Source organism: Bufo gargarizans, chromosome 11 (assembly GCF_014858855.1).
Source record: "Bufo gargarizans isolate SCDJY-AF-19 chromosome 11, ASM1485885v1, whole genome shotgun sequence".
Classification (NCBI taxonomy): domain Eukaryota; kingdom Metazoa; phylum Chordata; class Amphibia; order Anura; family Bufonidae; genus Bufo; species Bufo gargarizans.
The window spans coordinates 15,936,651-15,960,580 of NC_058090.1; the positions used below are offsets into that span (position 1 = coordinate 15,936,651).

General features: G+C 43.5%; 1 protein-coding gene across 1 annotated transcript in view; it reads right to left on the reverse strand.

Annotated features, from left to right (window-relative positions):
* Positions 1 to 11,144: 11,144 nt before the first annotated feature.
* Positions 11,145 to 23,930, reverse strand: part of BEGAIN (brain enriched guanylate kinase associated) — a 132,323-nt gene continuing 119,537 nt past the window's right edge. The window contains exons 5-8 of the mRNA XM_044272567.1: positions 20,568 to 20,675; positions 16,760 to 16,843; positions 12,513 to 12,536; positions 11,145 to 12,416 (exon numbers count right to left, since the gene is read on the reverse strand). Of these exons, the coding sequence (XP_044128502.1) occupies positions 11,145 to 12,416; positions 12,513 to 12,536; positions 16,760 to 16,843; positions 20,568 to 20,675 (1,488 nt within the window). The remainder of the gene's footprint in view (positions 12,417 to 12,512; positions 12,537 to 16,759; positions 16,844 to 20,567; positions 20,676 to 23,930) is intronic.

The following is a 23,930-nucleotide window of genomic DNA, read 5'->3' on the forward strand; positions in this document are numbered from 1 at the left end:
ACGAGCGAGTCCATTGCGGGAATCGCGCTCCGTGTGTGAGTGTGATCCTCTGCTCTGGACTTACAGGAGCGCACGGCATTATCATAATTTATAATGCTATATGCCTCTGCTTGACCTCATTTCTACAGAATAAGGCCTCATGCACACGGCCGTGTTCCGCGGCCGAGAGCGGACCGTGGAAACCCGGACGGGATTCCTCCTGACAGCATGAGCGCACGGCGTCATTGGTTGCTATGACGCCGTGCGCTTCATGCAGCTGCTGCTGCTGTACAGTAATACATTCGTATAGCTTTATGTCACTATGATTCTGTGGAAAAAAAAGCCATGCAGAGACACACAGCATTATAAATCAAGACAATCCGTGCGCTCCTGCAAGTCCAGCGCGGAGGATCACACTCGCACACGGAGCGTGATTCCCGCAATGGACTCGCTCGTGTGAAACAGCCCTTAGTGTTTTTGGAGTTCTAACGTTTTTCAAAAATGTACCAAGGATTTCCAACCAATATTTATTGTTAAAATGGCTTTTTATTAAGTTCTGGTGACCCTGCTTTTATTAAATTCAGGTGCTGATCGGCGGGGTGCAGGTTGTCTGATCAGATATTGATCTATCTTGAGGATAGGTCATCAATATAAATGGACGGTAAAACCCCTGTATATCAATGTACATTCAGTTTGGGATTTTATGAAGTGACAAATAAATTATCAAGTTTTACATTTAGATTACATTTTCTAAAGTGAGAAATTAAAACGATTTTAAGTTTCTCAATGGCAGTTCAGTTGCTTGAAGTTTATGATGATTCTGTCCTTACTCTCAGGCCTAATGCACAGGGCCTTATGTATTTTGTAGTCTGCAAAAAACGGACCCGCAAAAAATACGGATGACATCCGCGTGCATTCCGTATTTTGCGGAACGGAACAGCTCGCCACTAATAGAACAGTCCTATCCTTGTATGTAATGCAGACAACAATAAGATGTTCTATTTTTTGGCGGAACAGAAATATGGAAACGGAATGCACGTAGAGTACCTTCCTTTTATTTATTTTTTTGCCGAACCATTGAAATGAATGGTTCCGTATACGGTCCAGAAAAAAAACGGAACGGACACGGAATGAAAATGTAAAATACATTTGTGTGCATGGGGCTTAATGGTGATCATCTCTGTCCTGCTGAGCTTATGCTTATACAAAGAAGCCAATATGAACAATGTGATCTGCAGTGCAAAGTATGGGGGATTGCCAAGAGCAGCATCCTGAGCCATTGATGAGACAGGAGGTGGACTGTATACGGGGTCTCCCATAGACCATGCAGCTGAGCTGGAGTCACGGATAGTAGCTATACTTTATAGTAGAAGTAAAAATCAGCCTACACCAAATGGCAGGTAAGCTTCACCCATGACTATAATTTTGAAGGTCTGGACTGGACGCCTCATTTTTCTCCTCTGGCAATAGTGGAGCACGTTGCATCTGGTTGTCACACTGCTGGAGCAAATGGGCTGTGACATGCCTGTGTGAAAGGTCCTGGGTGAGTAGTAGTGAGGCTTCTCCTATTACAGTGTCTGGATCCCGGCAAAGCTTCACTCAGATGCAGGTAAGAAAAAAAAAGAAATGTTTAATGATGGCGGCAGAGGAGCCATCCATGAGCACGTCCTAGAATCTGTTTGCCGCGGCTTACACGTGTTTCAGGAAGTCCAGCACCGTGTCTTCACAACAGCGCTTCACGTGATTGACAGGCAGAGGCAATTATCGCGCAGAACGGCTGAAAGGTGCAAAGATCGGTCAGTAAGCACCGCACGGAGGGGATTCTGCGAGACGCTGCTCCACTTACCTCTGCCGACCTCCAGAGTCAGCCGTAAAGCCGCTGCTTTCATCTGAATCGCTTCTACTCTTGCATAGCTAATTGCCAGTCACTTATGGAATGACGAGCACGATTGAGCGGTGAGTACGTTTGTTGTATTCATTCATTTTTTACTGTTCACTCAGGAAATTGGTTTTAGAAAGACAGAACAGCAGTTATAACACGTTCTGCGAGATTTACGAATCTAAATGCGCCAAAACTGTAGCTAAACGTGCTGATAGAACTGGCATACACGCCTCGCACCCGTTTTTTTAAATGTTTTTAGACCCTTTTTGTCCAACGTAAGCAAACCGATAGGCGTCTAATACGTGGAATAAGTAGCAGGCTGCACTGTGATGAGCTCGGTGCATAGGCGCTGCCCACACAAAATGGCACAATAGTCTTGCTAGACATCTTACTGATGGGTGCTTCTGCAGTGTCAGACGTCCCCCCCCCCCCCCCCCCCCTGGTGAGGCTTCTCCAAGAGGACGGGAAGGGGGAGGCGAGCGGCAGGTGTCTGAGTACCTCCCGTGTTGTCTGAAGACGGATATCTAAGGCTGCCTTCACAAGCTGTGGATTTTGTTGCAGAAATTTTGTGAATGAAAATCAGTTCCATTCATTTGAATGAGGCCCCTGGATTTCTGCAAGCCCCGTTCAGGTGAATGGACATGATTTTCAGTGGCGAAAGTTTCTGCAACAAAAGCTGCGGCGTGTGAAGGCGCCCTAAGGATAACGTGACACTTGGCAGAAAAATATGCCACAAAACACGGGGGTGCAGAGATTAGATGAACGGAGACATTCTGCTTCAGAAAAGCTGTGGGACACAGCGCAGGGATTGACACTTTTCAACTTTATAGGATAACATGGTGGAAGGTATTTTCTGTTGGATTTTTCTACCACATGTGAAGGCACCCTAAGGGTCTGTTCCGATGGGAAGGTAACGTGCCGCGCTTTTAAAAACCGTGCAGCAGTACTTACATTTGCTGCAGGTTTGTTTCACACGTACAAATTGTGCAGCTGAAAAACAAATCTCCAGTCTGTGGCCACTGGGGGTAGATTATTGTGGGCAGCGTAATGTCTCCTTGTTAAAGGGACAGACACTATTTCACTAGTGCTCCTTAAATATACTCTTATAACAGTGCACTTGAGATTGCACCCAACAGGCTGAAAAATGCAGTATCTTATCACATGCAGTTTTGATTCCGGTGACATGACACCTCTTCTCTAATTACTTTTCCTGTTCAGTTTTCTGATTAGGGTGGGTTCACACTAGCGTTAGGGATTCCGTTGTGGCTTTCCGTTATAACGGAACAGAACGGAATCCATAGGATGGAATGCAAAACTGAAGCTTTTGAGAGGCATTCCGTTTTGCTCCGTCCTAATAGAAGTCTATGGGAAAACATAAGGGTTCCGTCTGGGTCCCGTTATGCAAGACGGAAAACAAAGTCCTGTCGACAGGATAACAGCATAACGGGACCCAGACAGATCGGTTTTGATTCCCATAGACTTCTATTAGGACGGAGCAAAATGGAATGCCTTTTAAAGGCGTCCGTTTTGCATTCCGTCATAATGCAAGTCTATGGGCAGCAAAATGGATCCGCCCTTCCATCTTATGTATTCCGTTATGTTCCGTTATAACGGAAAGCCATAACGCTAGTGTGAACCCACCTTTAGTGGGTATCCTGCCCCTAAACTGCCATGCTGACAGTTTCCCTTAAATCTGACAACAATGTGTCTGATTTTGAAATATTCTTCAGACGTCCTAGAGATGTAAATCAACGTGTCAATGTTCTATAATACCAACAGAAAACCCGCTGCTGTCACCTTAGTGAGTCTCGCCTCTCCCTATTGTTCCCAGCCCTAATGCTATCCTTATCTGTCATAGTGTCTGGAATGAGACGTCCCGGGATCAGCGATAATGAGGAATAATAAAGATGTCCATTTGGAGCTCCGTACATATCGGCCACATAGGAATGAGTGTAATATACGAGAGGCTGCAGACTAAGTGGAGCAGGTGAAGATGTAATATGGCGTGCCGCTGGCTGAGAAGGTCAGCTATATCCTCCGCAGCTGGAGCATTGTCTCTAATGAGACCCAAAGGAGATGATGTTTGCAGAGATGTTCTTTTCTGGTAAAGGTTTTCAGGAATTGAAAGTGTTTTAGAGCTCGTCAGAAACGTGGTCCTAACTCCTCACCATTTAGCACAAGGTGATGCAGTCTGTCTAGATTAGTGTTTCCCAACCAGTGTGCCTCCAGCTGTTGCAAAACTACAACTCCCAGCATGCCTGGACAGCCTTTGGCTGTGCGGGCATTGTGGGAGTTGTAGTTTTGCAACAGCTGGAGGCACACTGGTTGGGAAACACTGAAGATCGCCAAATCCATGGATGCCGTAGAATAGCCAAATATGGGAGGTTAAAGGGGTTTTCGGGGGCCAGGATATTGAAGGCCAACCCTCATCAATGACAGATCTTAGGAGTCTGCACCCCAACCAGTTAGTTGGATGGGCCACGACTAAGTAGACACAGAGGTGAGCAATGAAGGGGCTTAGTATGGGCCCTGCGGTTCATTAATTCGGGTGCTCAAAGCAGGACCCCCACAGATCTGATATTAATTAGGTAGGCCATCAGCATCCTGCACTCGGAAAAACCCTGGAATTTGGCAGCAGGGCTGTGTCCCATGAGTATGGTGCAGTTGTGGGTGTCATGGCTTCCTCTAAATCAGGCATGCTCAACCTGCGGCCCTCCAGCTGTTGCAAAACTACAACTCCCAGAATGCCCGAACAGCCTACAGCAGGGCATTGTGGGAGTTGTAGTTTTACAACAGCTAGAGGGCCGCAGGTTGAGCATGCCTGCTCTAAAGGATGACTCCCCCCATCCAATTACTCATGAAAAAGTAGAAATAAATGAGCGATTCCTGACTCCTGCGGGGGTCAAGGCATTAGGTGGCCCTATTTGGTAGCGGACAGATTCTCCCATACATATGCCCTCTCTGCCCGTGCAGGTGTTCTCAGTTTGGAGAGTCAAGATGACTCTACACATAAGATAGTCGGCAGCCTAAATCAGCAGGGTTGGCCAACTTTGCTCATGGCCCTGTAGTGTTGATGCGTGCTTTCGGTTTTACATACAGGTGACACTCGAAAAATTTGAATATCTTGAAAAGTTAATTTATTTCAGTAATGGAACTTTAAATTAGAATATTGTGAAAAGGTTCCATATTCTAGGCTCAAAGTGTCAGACTCTAGTCAGCTAATTAATCCATACCCCCTGAGCGAAGGGGACCTGAGATTGTGACTTTGGGGTTTCATAAGCTGTGAGCCATAATCATCCAAATTATAACAACTAAAGGCTTGAAATATCTCACTTTGTGTGTAATGAGTCTCATATGTTAGTTTCACCTTTTAAGTTGCATTACTGAAATAAATGAACTTTGCCCGATATTCTAATTTTTCGAGTTTCACCTGTACAGTAAAATATTTATGTACAAAAAATAAAATAAAAAAGTTTCATTAATGGTATGGTCACACAAAGATCCAATGTGTATTTGCCACAGAATTGGTGGCGAAATTTGAAAATGAGCCTTATCAGTACAGGATAAGTAATGTATGTACACAGTGACTACACCAGCAGAATAGTGAGTGCAGCTCTGGAGTATAATACAGGATGTAACTCAGGATCAGTACAGGATAAGTAATGTATGTACACAGTGACTGCACCAGCAGAATAGTGAGTGCAGCTCTGGAGTATAATACAGGATGTAACTCAGGATCAGTACAGGATAAGTATCACCTTTTATAAGTAGATTACTCTGTATGTGAACTGGAGATGTAGCAGTTACAGTCTCCCCGCTGCATACAGAAATGAATAGGGCTTTTCCCAGTTCACACAGTTTCCAGTCTTGAGCTGTAGGAATTCCTTTACAGTATTTGCAAATCCTCCTCTGTAAAGTTCCCCATGGATGTGGCACCAGGCCCAGTAAGTCACTGTGTGCTGCCATCTGCCCATAGAAAGCCAGATCTGCCAATAGATATCCAAGCAGCTGTAATGCAGGGTGGAAGGAATGGAGAGCAGTACCCAGCACACAATGACATTGTCATTATGATGGACGCGATGCACAGGGCAGGAGTGGACGGATGCTATAACAAGCAGTGTCTGCGGTTGCTCCTGGAGACCAGCGTCCAGGATTAGATCAGCCGGCACTGTCTGGGCTGATGACATTTGCCGCACACAGAGAGCAGTGGAATATTCCTACGGTTCACTTCATCTCGGGTGACCAGAGCCGCTAATTGGCTTTTCATGCAGACGATAGGAGTAAGCATCCGGTGACAGCTGCGGCTGATGGAGGTTATGATCTATGACGTGTCAGACACATTGTGACTCACCATCGTGTCATGCATCCAAATTACAAAGCAATGAAAGCACATGCCATATTGCCAGGATCTGCGGTCAGTGTCTGATTGGTGGGTGCCCAGCCAGTGCGACCCACAGTGATCCCGAGAATGACGTGCCATTAGTGCCACCAGAGAGCTCTGTCACATGGTTAAGCAGCAGCAGCGCTGCCCCCAGTTTATGTCAGCAATGTCTAACCGGTCAGGGTGACGCCATATTATATCCAAACAACATATTTTTACTATTAAAAAAGGGGTGTAACAAAGTACATTACAATTTTATGCGATTTTTCTGTGTGTAAAACCACCTGAGATTTTTTAATTTAGAGGAGTAAAGCTATTAAAATAACAGTGATGTTGCATAAAATTGCAATTGTACTTTATCACATGCAATTTAAACACATTGCGTGCGATTATCGCAAGGAATTCCAACATTTATTTTTTGTAAGGCCCCATTCACGCAGTATTTTTTTTCCCCGCATCTCAGCTGCATTTTTTGCGGATCGGATGCCGACCCATTTATTTCAATTGGGCAGCAAAAAATGCAGACGGCACACCGTGTCCTGTAAGTCCCACAGTCCCGCAGAATAGAACATGTCCTCCTCACGTATTTTATCTGCTGGTTTTCTTTGGGGATCAGTTAGGTTTGTGATTTGGGAAATTGGAACTACAGATGTCTACAAGGTAAGGAAGCGGACACTACCTCCCCTTAATAAGACATGCTACATTTTTACAAATGACAGCACCTTAGATGTTTTTGAAGCGTCTGTCGTCAGAATGCTTTTGTTTTTCTTGGTGTCATTCCCTGCATTCGTTGCCAGTCACATGTCTCTCTAATTGTGCTCCCTCTCACAGCATGCAGCTGCATCCTCCTTCTCCTCCTGGCCTCCTACTTATTATACTGCTGGAAATGGATTTGTTGAACATTTATGGGACGCCTGCAGCCATGGAACAAAGGAACTACAGGCAGCGGGAAGGTGAGGAAGATGCTGATTTACAGTATAGAATAGGCACATTAAAATCGCTGCAGTGTCACCCACAGGGCTCCTCCGAGCACCTTCACCCTCTTTCCTGCTTGTTTTTTCATCCTGAAGCTGCACAATTGTGGATTTTTCTTTCTTTCCGTTGCCTGAGTGAGAGAGACCTAAACGCGGCCTGTGCAGCTTAGAGAGGCAGTCTATGGCACGGTCATGTCGCTATACCACATGTACTGACACGATGGTCAGCGATGCAGGAGGGCTAGATAAGCAGAGTAAGTAGTTGGTAGAATACACTAATGGGCCATCTCAGGCTTGGATGGCATATTGCTAGGATATGCTACCATAGTGAGATAGGAGCAGGTCTCAGAGGTGAATTCCATACCTATCTCCAGGACAGGGCCCCCAAAGTGAATAAGAGCACATCATGCATGTTTGGGCGCTCTCTATTCACTGCTATGGGAGTATTGAAAATAACCGAGCGAGCGCTCTTGGCTATTTTTGAAAATTCAATAGCTGTGAATGGAGATCCTACCGCGAATGCATCACCACCTCTCCATTCATCTCTATGGGACTGCCAGAAATAGCTCAGCCAGCACTCTGCTTTTTTCGAAACGCCCATGCCGGTGAGTGGAGCGTGGTGCGGTGCGCTCTCCTTCATTTCGGTGGGGCCGTTCTGGAGATAGTTGAGGGACATTGACATCTTAGTGGTATGCCATCAGTGTCTGAGATGAGAATACCCCTTTAATTTTTCTGTGTAGGGGCTTTGACAACAGGACTACTGCACAATACATACATCACAAGTTCCCATCCAAAGCACCAACCACTGCTGTCTTACGGTGTCTTCTTTAGGCCCCTTTCTCAAGAGGTGGTATAACGCAGCCATAAGCATTAGTCTTAAATGTGTTGGGTTTTTAAATTGTTCCACAAAAAACTATTAAAGGTGCTCTCCAGGATTAGAACAGCGCCATGCCCGTCCATGGGTTCTGTCTGGTATTGCAGCTCAGCTCCATTAAAACTTGAATGTCTCAGCTGCAGTACCGCACACAACCTTTGTTGGCGCTGTTTTTGGAAGAATGCAGCCATGTTATTTTAAACATAGAAAACCCCCTTAAGGCTAGTCCATTTTGGCACCAGAAAGAACCCAAACAATAATTCAGATTTTTTTTTTTTCATTTATTTAAGAGCTTTCATCATTGAAAATTACAAAATATTTCAAAATGCATTCTTCGTGTTTTTTTTTTTTTTTTCCCTAAAAAAGGGGAAGTTCACAGTTAGAAGACTAGAAGAATAGACAATTTAGGGATGGTTCGGAAGGTGAAGAAAAAAGTGGCAGCAAAAATCTAGAATCAATGACGCGTGTGTTTAAACCATCTGGTACGGACCAGTATACAAGGCAAGGATTAATGAGAAGTACTAATTATAATTATGATAATGCAAACTGCATATATCTCTTCCATGTAAAGAGGCCATTGTATGTGCTCAGCCTTCCCACTCTATATAGATTCTACATCCATCGCCAATTCCATGTGCGCACCTTTTGGAAGAGGGAAAAAAAATACAAGCCCATGTCCTGGCCGGTCATACAGATGTCTTAAGGGCGAACGTATTCCTGAGAAAAGAGTGTCAAGTTTAAAAAAAACAAAAACAATGTGCACTGAATCCTTGCAGGTTTATCTGTACCTCAATTTCTCAAGACATCGTCCTCCCAAACGTGAGTCTGGTGATCAATTAGAAACACGTCCTTGTTAGAAAAAAGTGAAACATTTCAACTTGTTGCTTTCATCGAGTAATGCAAAATACGACACTATTAAGGACAGTTCATGCGTTATTACCAATATAAATGCAAGCTCATAGAAAACGTATTAACAGGGAGCCCCTCAATCACTTCTGAGGTAGCACATGAGGAGCGGCTAGGGTCTCAGCTCTCGTCTGCACCGACAACAAATATCTCAGTAAACCACTATACAGGCCGTGGCGTTGGTGGCATAACTACCAAGGTTTCCTGCTAAACCTTGTGATCGGCCTCCTGTTGAAATTATCTGTTGTCTATTCATAATCCTAAATTAGTAGCCTTGTATCACACGTGTAATGGCTGTTGACCCTGGTTTAGAAAAACTAATAGGTTCCACAGTTCTTGTTACCTACTGTATCCTCCTCCAAATATGACAGGATGGGATAAAAGCCTTAGCAAAACCATGGGGTGTGGCATCTTAAGGGAACCACCCTGAAGTTCACTAACATTGTAAACTTTTTACTTTGGGAAAAAAAAAAAAGTCTAGATCTCCCACTACACACTGGTCACCAGTGATCCTTTTTTGCTCTGTGTTCCTCTTCCCTATCTTTCCCCAAGTCTGACTAGATAAGACAAAAGCGTGGGTGGTACCATCTTCAGGGACCACCCCCTAGGTGCTGTATAAGTCAGAAGTTCTCCAACATAGTCAACTATGTTCCTTTGGGAAAAAATAATAATTAGATTCCCAATTAAACTTTTTATCCTTCAATTGTAGAAAAATATTTAGAATAGACTTTCATAAAAGTGCAGAATCTAAATCAATGAGCCCCAGCGAGGACAAAATAGATTACCCACAGTTAAATGGATTGTCCAAGATTTTGATCCTCGTGATATCAGATCGGTGAGGGTCCAACTCCTAGCACCCATCCTTTTCCCAATCAGCTGTTTGAAAAGGCCTCTTCACATCATACCACACACAGCGCATGGTATTGCAGCTCAGGCCCATTTACTTGACTGAGCTGCGCCTAGCCCACATGACTGATTTAGGGTCCATTCACACATCCGCAAATTGGTCTGCATTTGTTCCGCAATATCGGGAACGGGTGCAGACCCATTCATTCTCAATGGGGCACTATGTGCTCTCCGCATCCGCATTTCCGGAGTGCGGCCATGCAAAATAACAGAACACGTCCTATTCTTATGCGCAATTGTTCTAGGAGGGGTGCCGGCCGGGTGTATTGCGGATCCGCCATACTCTACGGACGTGTGAATTGACCCTTATGGTGACATCACAGTCCTAGTAACAGGCCACAGCACTCATACAGCTGATTGCAGGGGTGCTGGGAGTCGGCCCCCCCACCTATGAGATATTAGTGACATATCCTGACCTTAGGCCCTCAATATCAAAATCTCAGACAACCCCTTCAAGCAGCGATATAAGTATGACCCGTGTCTTAATCGCCAGCAACAATCTTGTAACCAAAGACTCATTGTGCACTCTTATTTTTTTATAACTAGAAATAAGGACTTGGACTTACCTGCCCAAACGCCTGTGTGAAAAATGAGTGCAATTTGCATATTGTGCCTTTAAAATTAAAATAAGGGGCCCCGAGTGACATTGATCTTGAGTAATGATTGTAGCTGAGATTTGCTTTGGTTCAAAGCAGCAATAATTTCATATATATGGAAAAAGTAAGATAATAGCATAAGGATAAAGTTTCAAGCCGAACAGCCAACTAGAAATTCTGCATGCTAAGGCCTGGGAGCTCAGCAGCTAAGTCAATGATACAATATCGTACAACTCCTGTAATATAGAACTGGAACCCTGATGCATCTGGTTTTCCTGCAATTGGACAGTGACCTTTCCTGTGTATTCTTAGATTTAATGGCTACTGTAATCGTTTTAGCTTTTACATTTTTCTCTTTTTTTTATTTTATTTCACTTTGGTTATAACCCTGCGTCTATAACTACAAGTGGCTGTACCCTCTTTCTTTATGGTTTTAGAATGGCCTGATGCACATATGCAGTGAGGTAATTCTCATATGTACAGGGTCAATATTTTCTTGTATATTGGAAGCTTTCCACAAAAGTGCAAGATACACAAACACTTAAAAGAGAATTGGTTCTACTGGCTCAGCGGAAACTCCATGACATTTCCCAGAATCCACTGATTTGCTCTCGGTATTCTTTACTTATTGCAATTTGGAAGATCGCTAATTCAACAGTGTCCCATATAATTGTGCTTTTGTAAGACTATCTTTTCTCGTTAACCCAATGCTTCCAGTTCTTTGGAATTGCTGGGGCTTGCCATGAAAGATTGCATGTCCTTGGTCAATGGAAGACTGGTGTACGTCTGAAGTCTCCACGGGGCTTTGGCTAAGAGATTCCGCAGAGCTGTTTGGACTGACATCTACGTATTCCCTCTTGGCTGCCGCGTTAGTGTCTACGTTCTTATTCCCTTTCTGAACGGATATTCTCTCACTTTTTTGGTCTCTTGCTTCTTTTGACTTAAAGGTAGACAGCATTTCTTGTTTGCAGCTGGCGCTGATGTCAATCTTCAAACCAGAGTCTGTTCGGAGAAAACACGAGTCTCCCATTCTGCTTTGACAAACTTCTTCCCCTTCCGAGAAGCTGTCCTGTTTATAACTGGCATACAGTGGGCTCATCCTGCTTTCCAACTGTTTACCTGGGCTTGGGGCAAAATACTGTTCCGTGAAACTACACTGTGATATTCGGCCATCGTTGCTGAACGAGTAGGCTCCAATGTCCTCCACGCTTAGCTGCCTCCACCTGGTTGGCAAGTCATCTTCGGAAAGGTGGGAGCTTCTACACTCACTGTGTGACTTGTGAGCACCTAGCGTCTGTTGTGTACGGATTCTGGAGAAATTGAAAGGTTCCTCTACGTAGGAAGAGGATCTGGTGAAGTTGGGAGATGCTGTGTTTTCTGGGCTATGCTCCATGTGCTGGACAGACTTGGATTTTACAAATCTTGGGCTAGCATTATGCTCGTAACCCGTTGTAGACTTCCTTTCAAATAGGTCATCTCTGTTGCTCATGTAAATAGCCTGCTGGGAGGCAGTTAACGTGTTGGTCTGGTTGTTTTCCTTCTCTTCAGAAGTAGCACTGAAGCTCGAATATGAGCTGGATGTTGGTAAGGATGCTACATATTCATTGAAGGCTTCATGGGAGAAGCTCGAATGGAATCCATCTTCTACGGTGCTGTCTGTAGAGTTCTGAGATCTTAAGTAGACTTCGTCTTTAACTTGCACATCAAAGCTCTGCCTCCGATCTCTTCTTCTTTCTTCTGGGCAGTAGAGAGCAGTGTCACTGCAGTAGATTTCAGACTTGAACTGCTGTCTCTGCCGTACTTTCTCCTCGGGCTCTTGAACTTGACCGTGACCGTGCTCGTGCTCATAGCTAAGGTCCCTCATAGAAGCACTTGAGAGATGTGAAGACAGGCTATTGGGATCAGGTTTTTCCAGCACCTTAGCAATGACACAAGTAGGAATGCTGTCAGCATATGAGGTGTTAGACAGGGGCACAGTTAGTTTACACCCATGTTTTTCCAAGTGTTCACTTACTCTTTCCTGAAAGTCAGCAGGGAGCTGTGGACAAAAGAGAAGATGTGTAAGAAATTGTCTCCTCCACTTATCTACTCGACCGGTCAACAAAAACCAAAAAAAAAAAAACAATCAATCCTACTTTTTAACAGTTATCAAAGCCCAGGAAGTCTGTGTCCGGATTTCTCTCTCTCTATCCTAACTATATATATATATATATATATATATATATATATATATATATATATATATATATATATATATATATATATAGTTAAAGGGGATGTCAAGGGTTTACCTTTTCCAGAAATGACGCTACCTCTGTCCATATCCACATTTTTGGGGAACAGTAGACTTTAGTATTTTTATTTCATAATTGACATTCCCTATAACTATATGCAAAGAAGAAGAAAAAAAAGCTTCCTTTAGATTTTTGGCAGACTGTTGGTTTTCTTACTGCAGAGGCAGAGATTCTCATCAGGAATGATCGATATTGGACGTATCTGCAGAATTATGTGATGTCAACCCAAGTAGACGTCAGCAGCTGTAGCTTCCTCTAATGAAGGGATGACTATTTATTACACGCTCCCATCGAGTCCGCCAAAGAGAGGGACTGTTCTTTCCAGATGCTTGTTGCTAATTAGGAGCCACCCACCTATCCCCCAACCATCCATAAGCCGTAATAGCAAAGGGGTTACCCTGATGACAACCCATCAAAAACAAAAGTTTTCAATGAATGTCTAGCCTTGGGTTTATTTTTAATAACCCACATACTAATAATTTCCTATTTGGTGCAATGTCTCACACTGTGTGGACATGTGTGAATCGTCAGCCCACGTATTTACCGCCAAGAAATGTTGTGTTTCTGACTCATGCTATTCAAAGCCATTAATAATTGTAGCCTAATCTCTAAAAACACATCACTTTATTACAGTTTATTAAATGTTGCAAGTTTTGGAATTTTTAAAGGAAACAATATTGTGTTATGACTAGCAGGGTTTGAGGGGGTGGAGCATGACACAGGAAATCAGAGTACCAAAGGGTATCTCTGTGTCATGCTCCACCCACTCCACTAGGCGTTCTACAGTGTATCAGCTTTGTTTGGAGTGTTCAGTGAATGAGTGGATTTGGGTAATTGAAAGGAGCAATGATGTCACCAGATACATTGTTATGAATCCATCTTACTTGCGAGATGTGCGCTTGTCAGTACATAAGTAATGGTCTTGGTCCTATTTCGATAGGTGGCCCCTTTGATGAGAAATCTGCATTTTTATTTAATGCAGTTGGCCCGTGTGCATTGTTACCGTTGCACCCGAGTCTCCAATCCTCATTCCCAGCTGTGCCCCAACCACTTCCACTGACTATGTACTCATGCCGGGCCCTGAAGTCTTGCAGCACGTTTGGTGCATGTGCTGTACAGAGATGGAGCACGCAGCGGTTTCCATTCCTGTATAGCTCAAATAGGACCGAATTTTGACAAGAAAGGGGTAGGGTTATGTTACTCAACACTGTGGTATGCATATTTTAAACTGATTTTCGGAGATGACCGGATCTATTTAACCCTCTCCCTGCCATACGTCTTTGCAGGGTGGCACCTTACTGGCATAGCACGTATCTTATATGTCTTTGCTGCTGAAGGCTGGATCGCTTAGAAATGGGTCCCAGTGAGTTAGATATGTATCTCCTGAAGTTGAAACTTTAGATTATCAGCTTTAAAACAAGCCCAGGCTCATATCTCTAGCTACTATACAGCCTGAGATATGCCAGGATAAAGCAGGCTTTCCCCTTCAGTTGGCTGTGATCTCAGCCAGCCTGGAGGGGGGAGCACAGATCCTTCTCTCTCCCTGTTTAATTGTAAGCGGTCCCATGGGAAGGGTAACATGGGCTTCTCCCTTTCTTGCTTTTTTTTTTCCCTTGACTTTCCATATAACCACTGTTTGTGTGAAGACGGTTGTGTTGATTAGGTTTTAATTTATATACGGTATGTTGTGCACTCCGGTAAAATAGATCTGGTACCATGGCAGCTGTTTGCTAGGTATAGTATGCCATTTGTGGATGACTTCCTTATATATCGCCTGATCTCTGTTTCAGTGTTTTGTATATATGAGTTTTTTACCTCTATATATATATATATATATAATTTTTACATTGCTTTTTTGTATAAATTTGGATATGAGTATTAGGCACAATAAGGGGCATACACCAGTCTGGATCTCTGTTCCGACTGGTACCTCGGAACCAAAGCGGAGTTCGGATCCAAGTTTTAAAATAGTTTTTCAGTTTAAAAATCAAATACCGAAGCTAACTGAACGGGAATAACCGACCTCGACTCGTCGGAGGCCGTACATTTTAAAGCCGTACGGAGAATTTTTGAGCAAATTGACTTCGGATCTAGTATCTGAAGCTCGCTTCACTCATCACTAGTCATAACTCCTGGAAACTAGCAGTGCATAATGTGATGTAAAAAGGAAAGGAGGCAATATGGAGAATCACAATACAGTAGTAAGTGCCTTGTATTAACTTCCTCTACGTGATAAATGCTGAAATGACAGAACCCCTTTAAAACGATTCCTTTTTGTCACAAAGCTACATGAAGGTGTGTTGTCTGCTTCCAGGAAACCTATATACGGTAGGTTTTGGGGGGTGCATTTACTTTTCAAAGACTGCAATCGCTGTATTTTGTAGGTTACTTTAAAAAAAAGTCTAAAAAATTCCAGCTTAAAACCAGATTTTTGGTCTTTGCAGTTCTGGTGACTTTATGAGAATATAGGCTACCTGCACACGGTAGATTTGTAAGCAGAAAATCTCAAAACCGCACAAAAAAAAAAAAAAAGAAGATTCCACACCTTCTGTAGAGGGGTTCTCCCCACAGACAAAATCCCCTCTACAGAAGGTGTGGAATCGCACAAACAGTTGACATCTTGCAGATTTTAACCCCCGGCAGGTCAGTTTCCACATGGTAGAAAAGAGCAAAGTGTACTTGAGATCTAGTCCTTAGTGGTATGTATGAATTCTGCACACTTTGAACATTATTTTTAGGGGGGGTCCATATAACTTTCTGCCTGCTTCACGTTTTTACACACTAATATTAACTTTTATGCAATTTTTTGGAAAAATTACATTTTGATTCAAATTTGCATGACGGTGCCTGTGTGTAGAAAGTGCTGAGTAGCATTTTGACAGTGTGCTGGGTGTCTACTTTTCAGAAAATGTAATGTTTGGGGTGGGGGTTTAGTATGATTTTGTGAAATTGCAATCATTTTGATGGGAGCAAACATGGTTACTTTTTGAGAAACAGCGCCACACTTGTGCATTGGAGGTGTCTGGTATTGCAGCTCATCTTCATTGCACTGAATAGGGCTGCAATACCGCACACAACCTGCAGACAGATGGGGAAGGGTTTATGTTTTTTTAATCCCTTAATTTGAACATAAAACCAGTATAAATGAGGACATCAGTGGTGACTAAGGGTACTTTCACACTAGCGGTAGGGGACTCTGGCAGGCTGATCCATCCTGCCACTAGTTCACGTGTGCCCCCGGACTGCCGCTCCATCCTCCTCGACTATAATGGGGGCGGAGTTCCGGTGGCAGCCGTACTAAAAGTACTTTTAGTCCGGCCTCCTCTCGGCGTGTGCTGCCGCCGGAACTCCGCCCCCGCCCCATTATAGTCAATGGGGACGGAGCGGTAGTCCGGGGTCACACGTGAACTAGCGGCAGGACTGATCCGACAGGCTGTTCACCCTCCGGAAAAGCCTGCCAGTGTCCCCTGCCGCTAGTGTGAAACTAGCCTATGGCCTCTAGCACACACATGTTTGTTTTTTTCGTTCAAGTTCCGTTTTTTGCGTTCCATATATGGAGCCATTCATTTCAATGGATCCGAAAAAAAAACAGAAGGTACGCCGTATGCCTTCCGTTTCCATATTTCCGTTTTTACGTTTAAAGATAGCACATGTCCTATTATTGTCCGCATAACGGACAAGGATAGTACAGTTCTATCAGGGGTCAGCTGTTCCGTTCCACAAAAAACGGAATGCACACAGACGTCACCCGTATTTTTTGCAGACCGTAAAATACTGAAAAAGCCATACGGCCGTGTGCAAGAGGCCTTATGGTGATATGAAAGAAGCTGCAAGGAAAATCTAGGGCGCTTAGGTCCTAATGTACAGCATGTGGAAAGCTGATCCCCAGGACGACGACTACACTAATTATAGCTGCTATACGGTCAGGATACATGGATATATGTATCCATGGGCACAGGGGACTTACCTCTGATAATTTGTGTGCTCTGTAGTAACTTTTGCTGCACTGCAACAGCTGAGACGCCAGGTTACAGTCTTTCCTGTACAGCTCCTAAGATTTAAAGGCACAGCAAGGTTAAATAAGATCATGGTCACAGCGCCACACTTATCTATGGGTTGTATCTGGTACTGCAGCTCCGCTCCATTCCAGTGAATACCAGGCATGGACAATGGAGGCTCCTTTGAAGGGGTTATGCGAGACTATAAAAAGCTCCCCATACGCCGGGCCCCTCACATTGAATATACTTACCTGGCTTCCCGCGCTGCTCCTGGTCCCCACACCGCCGCTGCAGCTTCTCCCAGTGTGTGGATGAAAACGTCGGGGGGAGCAGCCACTGGCAGACGGGGACGAGCCTGCCTAGCGTCACCCGCGTTGCTAGAGAGGCTCGTCCCTGCCTGCCATTGGCTGCTTCCCTCGTCACGGATGCTTTGATCCACACACGGGGAGAAGCGGCGGTGCAGGGAGCTAGGTAAGTAAATTCAATGTGAGGGGCCCGGCCTATGGGGGAACTTTTTATACTCTCGGATAACCCCTTTAAGAACCTCTTTTAGACCAAATTTGAGATGACTCAGTAAAAAATTATTTAAAACTAGTAAAGGAGCTCCTCGCTTTCCTTCCAGATGTAAAGCCGAACAATGATTATTGTCATGAGTAAAAGTTAATTACCATTGAAGCTAATCCGTCACTTGCTAATGATGTGCGATGGCAAATTGTAGTTTTCACTTTAATGACTAATCACATAGATGCCATTTTCACAGGCGACAAATCATTTTTATCTCTGGCTGCTCTGAGGTTTTATGAAATATGATGATGTATGGCAGTAAAGGGGTACTCCGGTTATATTAACCACTTCAACCCCCCTAGCTGAAACCCCCTTAATGACCAGGCCACTTTTTACACTTCGGCACTGCACTACTTTCACCGTTTATCGCTCGGTCATGCAACTTACCACCCAAATGAATTTTACCTCCTTTTCTTCTCACTAATAGAGCTTTCATTTGGTGGTATTTTATTGCTGCTGACATTTTTACATTTTTTTGTTATTAATCGAAATTTAACGACATTTTTGCAAAAAAAGACATTTTTCACTTTCAGTTGTACATTTAAAAAAAAAAAACGACATTCATATATAAATTTTTCGCTAAATTTATTGTTCTACATGTCTTTGAAAAAAAAAATGTTTGGGTAAAAAAAAAATGGTTTGGGTAAAAGTTATAGCATTTACAAACTATGGTACAAAAATTTGAATTTCCGCTTTTTGAAGCAGCTCTGACTTTCTGAGCACCTGTCATGTTTCCTGAGGTTCTACAATGCCCAGACAGTGGAAAACCCCCACAAATGACCCCATTTCGGAAAGTAGACACCCTAAGGTATTCGCTGATGGGCATAGTGAGTTCATAGAACTTTTTATTTTTTGTCACAAGTTAGCGGAAAATGATGATTTTTTATATATTTTTTTCCTTACAAAGTCTCATATTCCACTAACTTGTGACAAAAAATAAAAACTTCCATGAACTCACTATGCCCATCATGAAATACCTTGGGGTGTCTTCTTTCCAAAATGGGGTCACTTGTGGCGTAGTTATACTGCCCTGGCATTTTAGGGGCCCTAATGCGTGCAAAGTAGTTTGAAATAAAAATCTGTAAAAAATGGCCGGTGAAATCCAAAAGGTGCTCTTTGGAATGTGGGCCCCTTTGCCCACCTAGGCTGCAAACAAAGTGTCACACATCTGGTATCGCCGTACTCAGGAGAAGTTGGGCAATGTGTTTTGGGGTGTCATTTTACATATACCCATGCTGGGTGAGATAAATATCTTGGTCAAGTGCCAACTTTGTATTAAAAAAAATGGGAAAAGTTGTCTTTTGCCAAGATATTTCTCTCACCCAGCATGGATATATGTAAAATGACACCCCAAAACACATTTCCCAACTTCTCCTGAGTACGGCGATACCACATGTGTGACACTTTTTTGCCGCCTAGGTGGGCAAATGGGCCCACATTCCAAAGAGCACCTTTCGGATTTCACAGGTCATTTTTTACAGATTTTGATTTCAAACTACTTTGCATGCATTTGGGCCCCTAAAATGCCAGGGCAGTATAACTACCCCACAAGTGACCCCATTTTGGAAAGAAGACACCCCAAGGTATTCCGTGAGGGGCATTGCTAGTTCCTAGAATTTTTTATTTTTTGTCACGAGTTAGTGGAATATGAGACTTTGTAATAAAAGAAATCATCATTTTCCGCTAACTTGTGACAAAAAATAAAAAAATCTAGGAACTCGCCATGCCCCTCACGGAATACCTTGGGGTGTCTTCTTTCCAAAATGGGGTCACTTGTGGGGTAGTTATACTGCCCTGGCATTTTAGGGGCCCAAATGCATGCAAAGTAGTTTGAAATCAAAATCTGTAAAAAATGACCTGTGAAATCCGAAAGGTGCTCTTTGGAATGTGGGCCCATTTGCCCACCTAGGCTGCAAAAAAGTGTCACACATGTGGTATCGCCGTACTCAGGAGAAGTTGGGAAATGTGTTTTGGGGTGTCATTTTACATATATCCATGCTGGGTGAGAGAAATATCTTGGCAAAAGACAACTTTTCCCATTTTTTTTAATACAAAGTTGGCACTTGACCAAGATATTTATCTCACCCAGCATGGGTATATGTAAAATGACACCCCAAAACACATTGCCCAACTTCTCCTGAGAACGGCGATACCACATGTGTGACACTTTACAAATATAATGTGTTAAATGGCTTCCGATTTGTGATTTTAAAAATCGCCAGCCTGCCAGCCACGATCATTGACTGGCAGGCTGGTGACGAAATAGTGCTTGTACTTTTGCCGGCCCGCGATGCGTATGCGCGGGCCGGCTCAGTCCGAAATCTCGCGTCTCGCGAGATGACGCACGGATGCATCCAGGAGGAATGAATCGACCGCCTCCCGGACGCATCCGTGCGTTATGCAGTCCGGAGGCGGTTAAGTTATCCTGTGTATACAGGATAGGGGGCAACTATTAGATCGGTTGGTGGCGGCATTGGTATTACTAAGACCTCTGCCAATCACAAGAACGAGGACCCCTGAAATGAACGGAATGGCCAGTTGGGCATGCGCTCAGTCACTCCATTTGTTTCTATGAGAGTTTCAGAGAGAGCCAAGCGCTGTGGCCAGCTGGCCCCTCTGTTCATATCAGGGCCCCTGTTGTTGTGATTGGTGGGGCTCCCTGCAGTCGAACCCCTACAAGCCTAATAGTTATCCACCATCCTATGTCTAGTGGATAACGTCACATTACTGGAATGCCCCCTTAAATTACTGGAGCGTTCAGACGTTGGATTTGGGATGTGATCGCACCACAGACTATTTGGCAAAATTAGGATTTCCACCAATGTCACATATAGTTATAGGTGTATCATGGAGCACTATAGAAGACAATGGAAATCAGTGCTCGAGGGGGTGGGGGTCCGACAAGGAGGCGCATAGATTGGCAGGTCCCACACCTTGGATATTTGGAAATCCGACAGAACATGCTTCTCCCAATCGGATATGAATGTCTCATCTTCTTAGACTGGGCACCAGTTATTTCCCTTGGTACAACTTCTGGAACCAGGTACTAGATTGGACACAGTTTATTGAGCCACATCTAGGTCTTGGCACTATTAAGCCATATTGCTAGGAGTGGTAGTGCCACTAATCTGATTATTGGACCAAATATTGGCCCCAGATTGATGCCGCCTCTGTGTAATTAGCGATAAGTAGGCACAGCCCAGCAGTACTTACGTTATCTTCTGACAGTTTATCAATCGTCACCTTGGCCTCCACTAAATGGTTATTTAGTGCAATCACCTCGTGGCCCAGCGCTCTCTTTTCCTCTTCGTAATGTTGTCCCTGAAAATACACAATTATTGAGGCAATTATTTCATGGAGAAGACATTTTACATAAAACAAGTTGGTAACGCAGATAGCTAGGTTTACACCATTTATGTAAGCAGAACTAAAGAATCCACACCCAAAAGTGCCCATTAGACAAGGCCACAGCCCTCTATCTATAGAATATGAACAAACACCTGAAAACTGAAGTATAGATCATAACCTGTGGATAGGCGTGTAGTTTACATCCAAAATCCGCACCACACCTGTCCACTGGCCATCTGCAATGCCACGCACAACCTGTGGTGCGGTTTCTGGAAGGCAGCAGCTTTTTTTTTTCTAATCCTGTGCATCCCCCTTGAGGGCGGCTTCACACGTGGCAGATTTTGTTACAGCTGAATGGGGTTGTTTCATAGAAAAGAAAAACCTTGGGCACCACCAAAATATTGATGGATGCAGTCAGCATGCAAATATAAGACTTAAAGGCTATAAACACCTTTTGGGGGCAATTTATTATTGCATTATACTTATTTTGAGCTAAAATTTTTTTTATAAGTTGGTCTTTATTAAAAATATGACATCCTTTTTTCTGTACAGAGCTGAGATGCTCTAGTAGCACCCTTTGGATTTTGTCTTTTCTGTCAGACCAGGAGCTGACGGGCTCCTTCTCTCTGACATTATAAATACACATTATAGCTCAGTCCTCATCTTGCTGATAAGTAGCCTTAAATAAGCAGTTTAGAGATGAGGTTTATTAGATGACAGGCACAAAATGAAAGTAACAGTCACACAGCTAGAAAAACAGTTAACCCTTAGGCCTCTTTCACACGGCCGTTGCGGAAACATGTGCGGGTGCGTTGCGGGAACACCCGCGAGTGCAAAATATTGTCATGCGTTTTGCACTCGCATGAGAAAAGTCGTGCATGTTTGGTACCCAAACCTGAACTTCTTCACAGAAGTTCAGGCTTGGGATCGGTGTTCTGTAGATTGTATTATTTTCCCTTATAACATGGTTATAAGGGAAAATAATAGCATTCTGAATACAGAATGCATAGTACAATAGCGCTGGAGGGGTTAAAAAAAAAATCAACTCACCTTAGTCCACTTGCTCGTGTAGTCGGCATCTCCTGTCTTCATCTTAGCTTTGTGTAGCAACAAGGACCTTTGGTGACATCACAGTCATCACATGATCCATCACCATAGTAAAAGATCATGTGATGACTGTGGCGTCACCAAAGGTCCTTGTTGCTACACAAAGCTAAGATGAAGACAGGAGAAGCCGGCTACACGAGCAAGTGGACTAAGGTGAGTTGAATATTTTTTTTTAACCCCTCCAGCGCTATTGTACTATGCATTCTGTATTCAGAATGCCATTATTTTCCCTTATAACCATGTTATAAGGGAAAATAATAATGATCGGGTGTCCATCCCGATCGTCTCCTAGCAACAGTGCGTGAAAATCGCACAGCATCTGCACTTGCTTGCGGATGCTTGCAATTTTCACGCAACCCCATTCATTTCTATGGGGCCTGCGTTACGTGAAAAACGCAGAATATAGAGCATGCTGCGATTTTCACGCAACGCACAAGTGATGCGTGAAAATCACCGCTCATGTGAACAGCCCCAAAGAAATGAACGGGTCAGGATTCAGTGCGGGTGCAATGCGTTCAACTCACGCATCGCATCCGCGCGGAATACTCGCCCCGTGTGAAAGGGGCCTTAGTGACAGAACGGCTCAATATTTTTAATAAAGGCCAACTGAAAAAAATTATTTAGCCAAAAATAAATAAAAAAGGCAGTCATTTAAAAAAATTGCTTCTGAAGGTATATATAGCCTTCAAATGCCATGAGACAAAAGTGCATGCCCCAATGGACGCACAGCAAAGATAACAAAGTATATGAATTGTTATTGGAAACCTGCAAGTTAAAAAAAATTATCTTTTGGTGGGGGTATACTGAAAAGATCTCTACATGCAGCACGGTCCTTCATGAGACAGACACTGAGATGCCATAAAATACATGATGAACATCTCATGTTATACACAACAAATCATCAAAATTTCAAATCGCATAATCACCAAGAGTCAATAATCAAAAGAAAATTGTGCTAAAAACACCTAATTGTGCTAAATTCCATGATTAAAACAGTTTGTAAACATGATTACTGAATACAGTTGTGTTCAAAATAAAAGCAGTGTGTTTAAAAAAGTGAATAAAGCTTAAAATCCTTCTAATAGCTTTTATTTCCATACACACAGATGCATTGGGAACACGACACATTCTATTCCAAATCAAAACAGGAAGAAAAATATATCACATTTGTGTTGTTCCTCTAAAAAAAAAAAAAAATCAAAGAAAAGTGGATATTAGACTGTTCAAAAAAAAATAGCAGTGTTTGTATTCTTCTTTACAAACTCAAACATTCACTATATAAACAGAAAAATGTTTGAAGATTTTGCTTTCCTCTGAATCCCGTCACTAATATTTAGTTGTATGACCGCTGTTTCTGAGAACTGCTGGACGTCTGTGCTGCTCGGAGTCACCACCTTCTGCCCCTGTGACCAGGTTCTCCAGCCCAGGAGGATTGGACTACATTCCACTGTTCTTCTCTATTTCTTGGTTTTGACTCAGAAACTGCCTTTTTGATGTCACCCCACAAGTTTTCTATTGGATGAAGATCCGGGGATTGGGCTGGCCACTCCAGAATGTCAATCTTGCTGGTCTGGAACCAAGATGTTGCCCGTTTACTGGTGTGTTAGGGGTCGTTGTCTTGTTGGAACACCTATTTCAAGTGCATTTCCTCTCCAGCATAAGGCAGCATGACCTCTTCCAGTATTCTGATGTATTCACACTGATCCATGATCCCTGGTCTGCGGTAAATAGGCCCGACACCGTAGTCTGAGACACATCCCCATATCATGATGCTGGTCCACCATGCTTCACTGTCTTCACAGTGCACTGTGGCTGGAATTCAGTGCTCGGGGGTCGTCTGACAAACGTTCTCCAGCCACTAGACCCAAAAAGAACAATCTTACTTTCATCAGTCCACAAAATGTCTCTTTAGGCCGGTCAATGTGCTGTTTGGCAAATTGTAACCTCTTCAGCACATGTCTTTTTTCCAACAGTGGGACTTTGCGGGGGCTTCTTGCAGATAGCTTGGCTTCACATAGGCATCTTCTAATTGTAACAGTACTCACAGGTAACTTCAGACCTTCTTTCATCTTCCTGGAGCTGATTGTTGGCTGAGTCGTTGCCATTTTGGCTATTCTATCT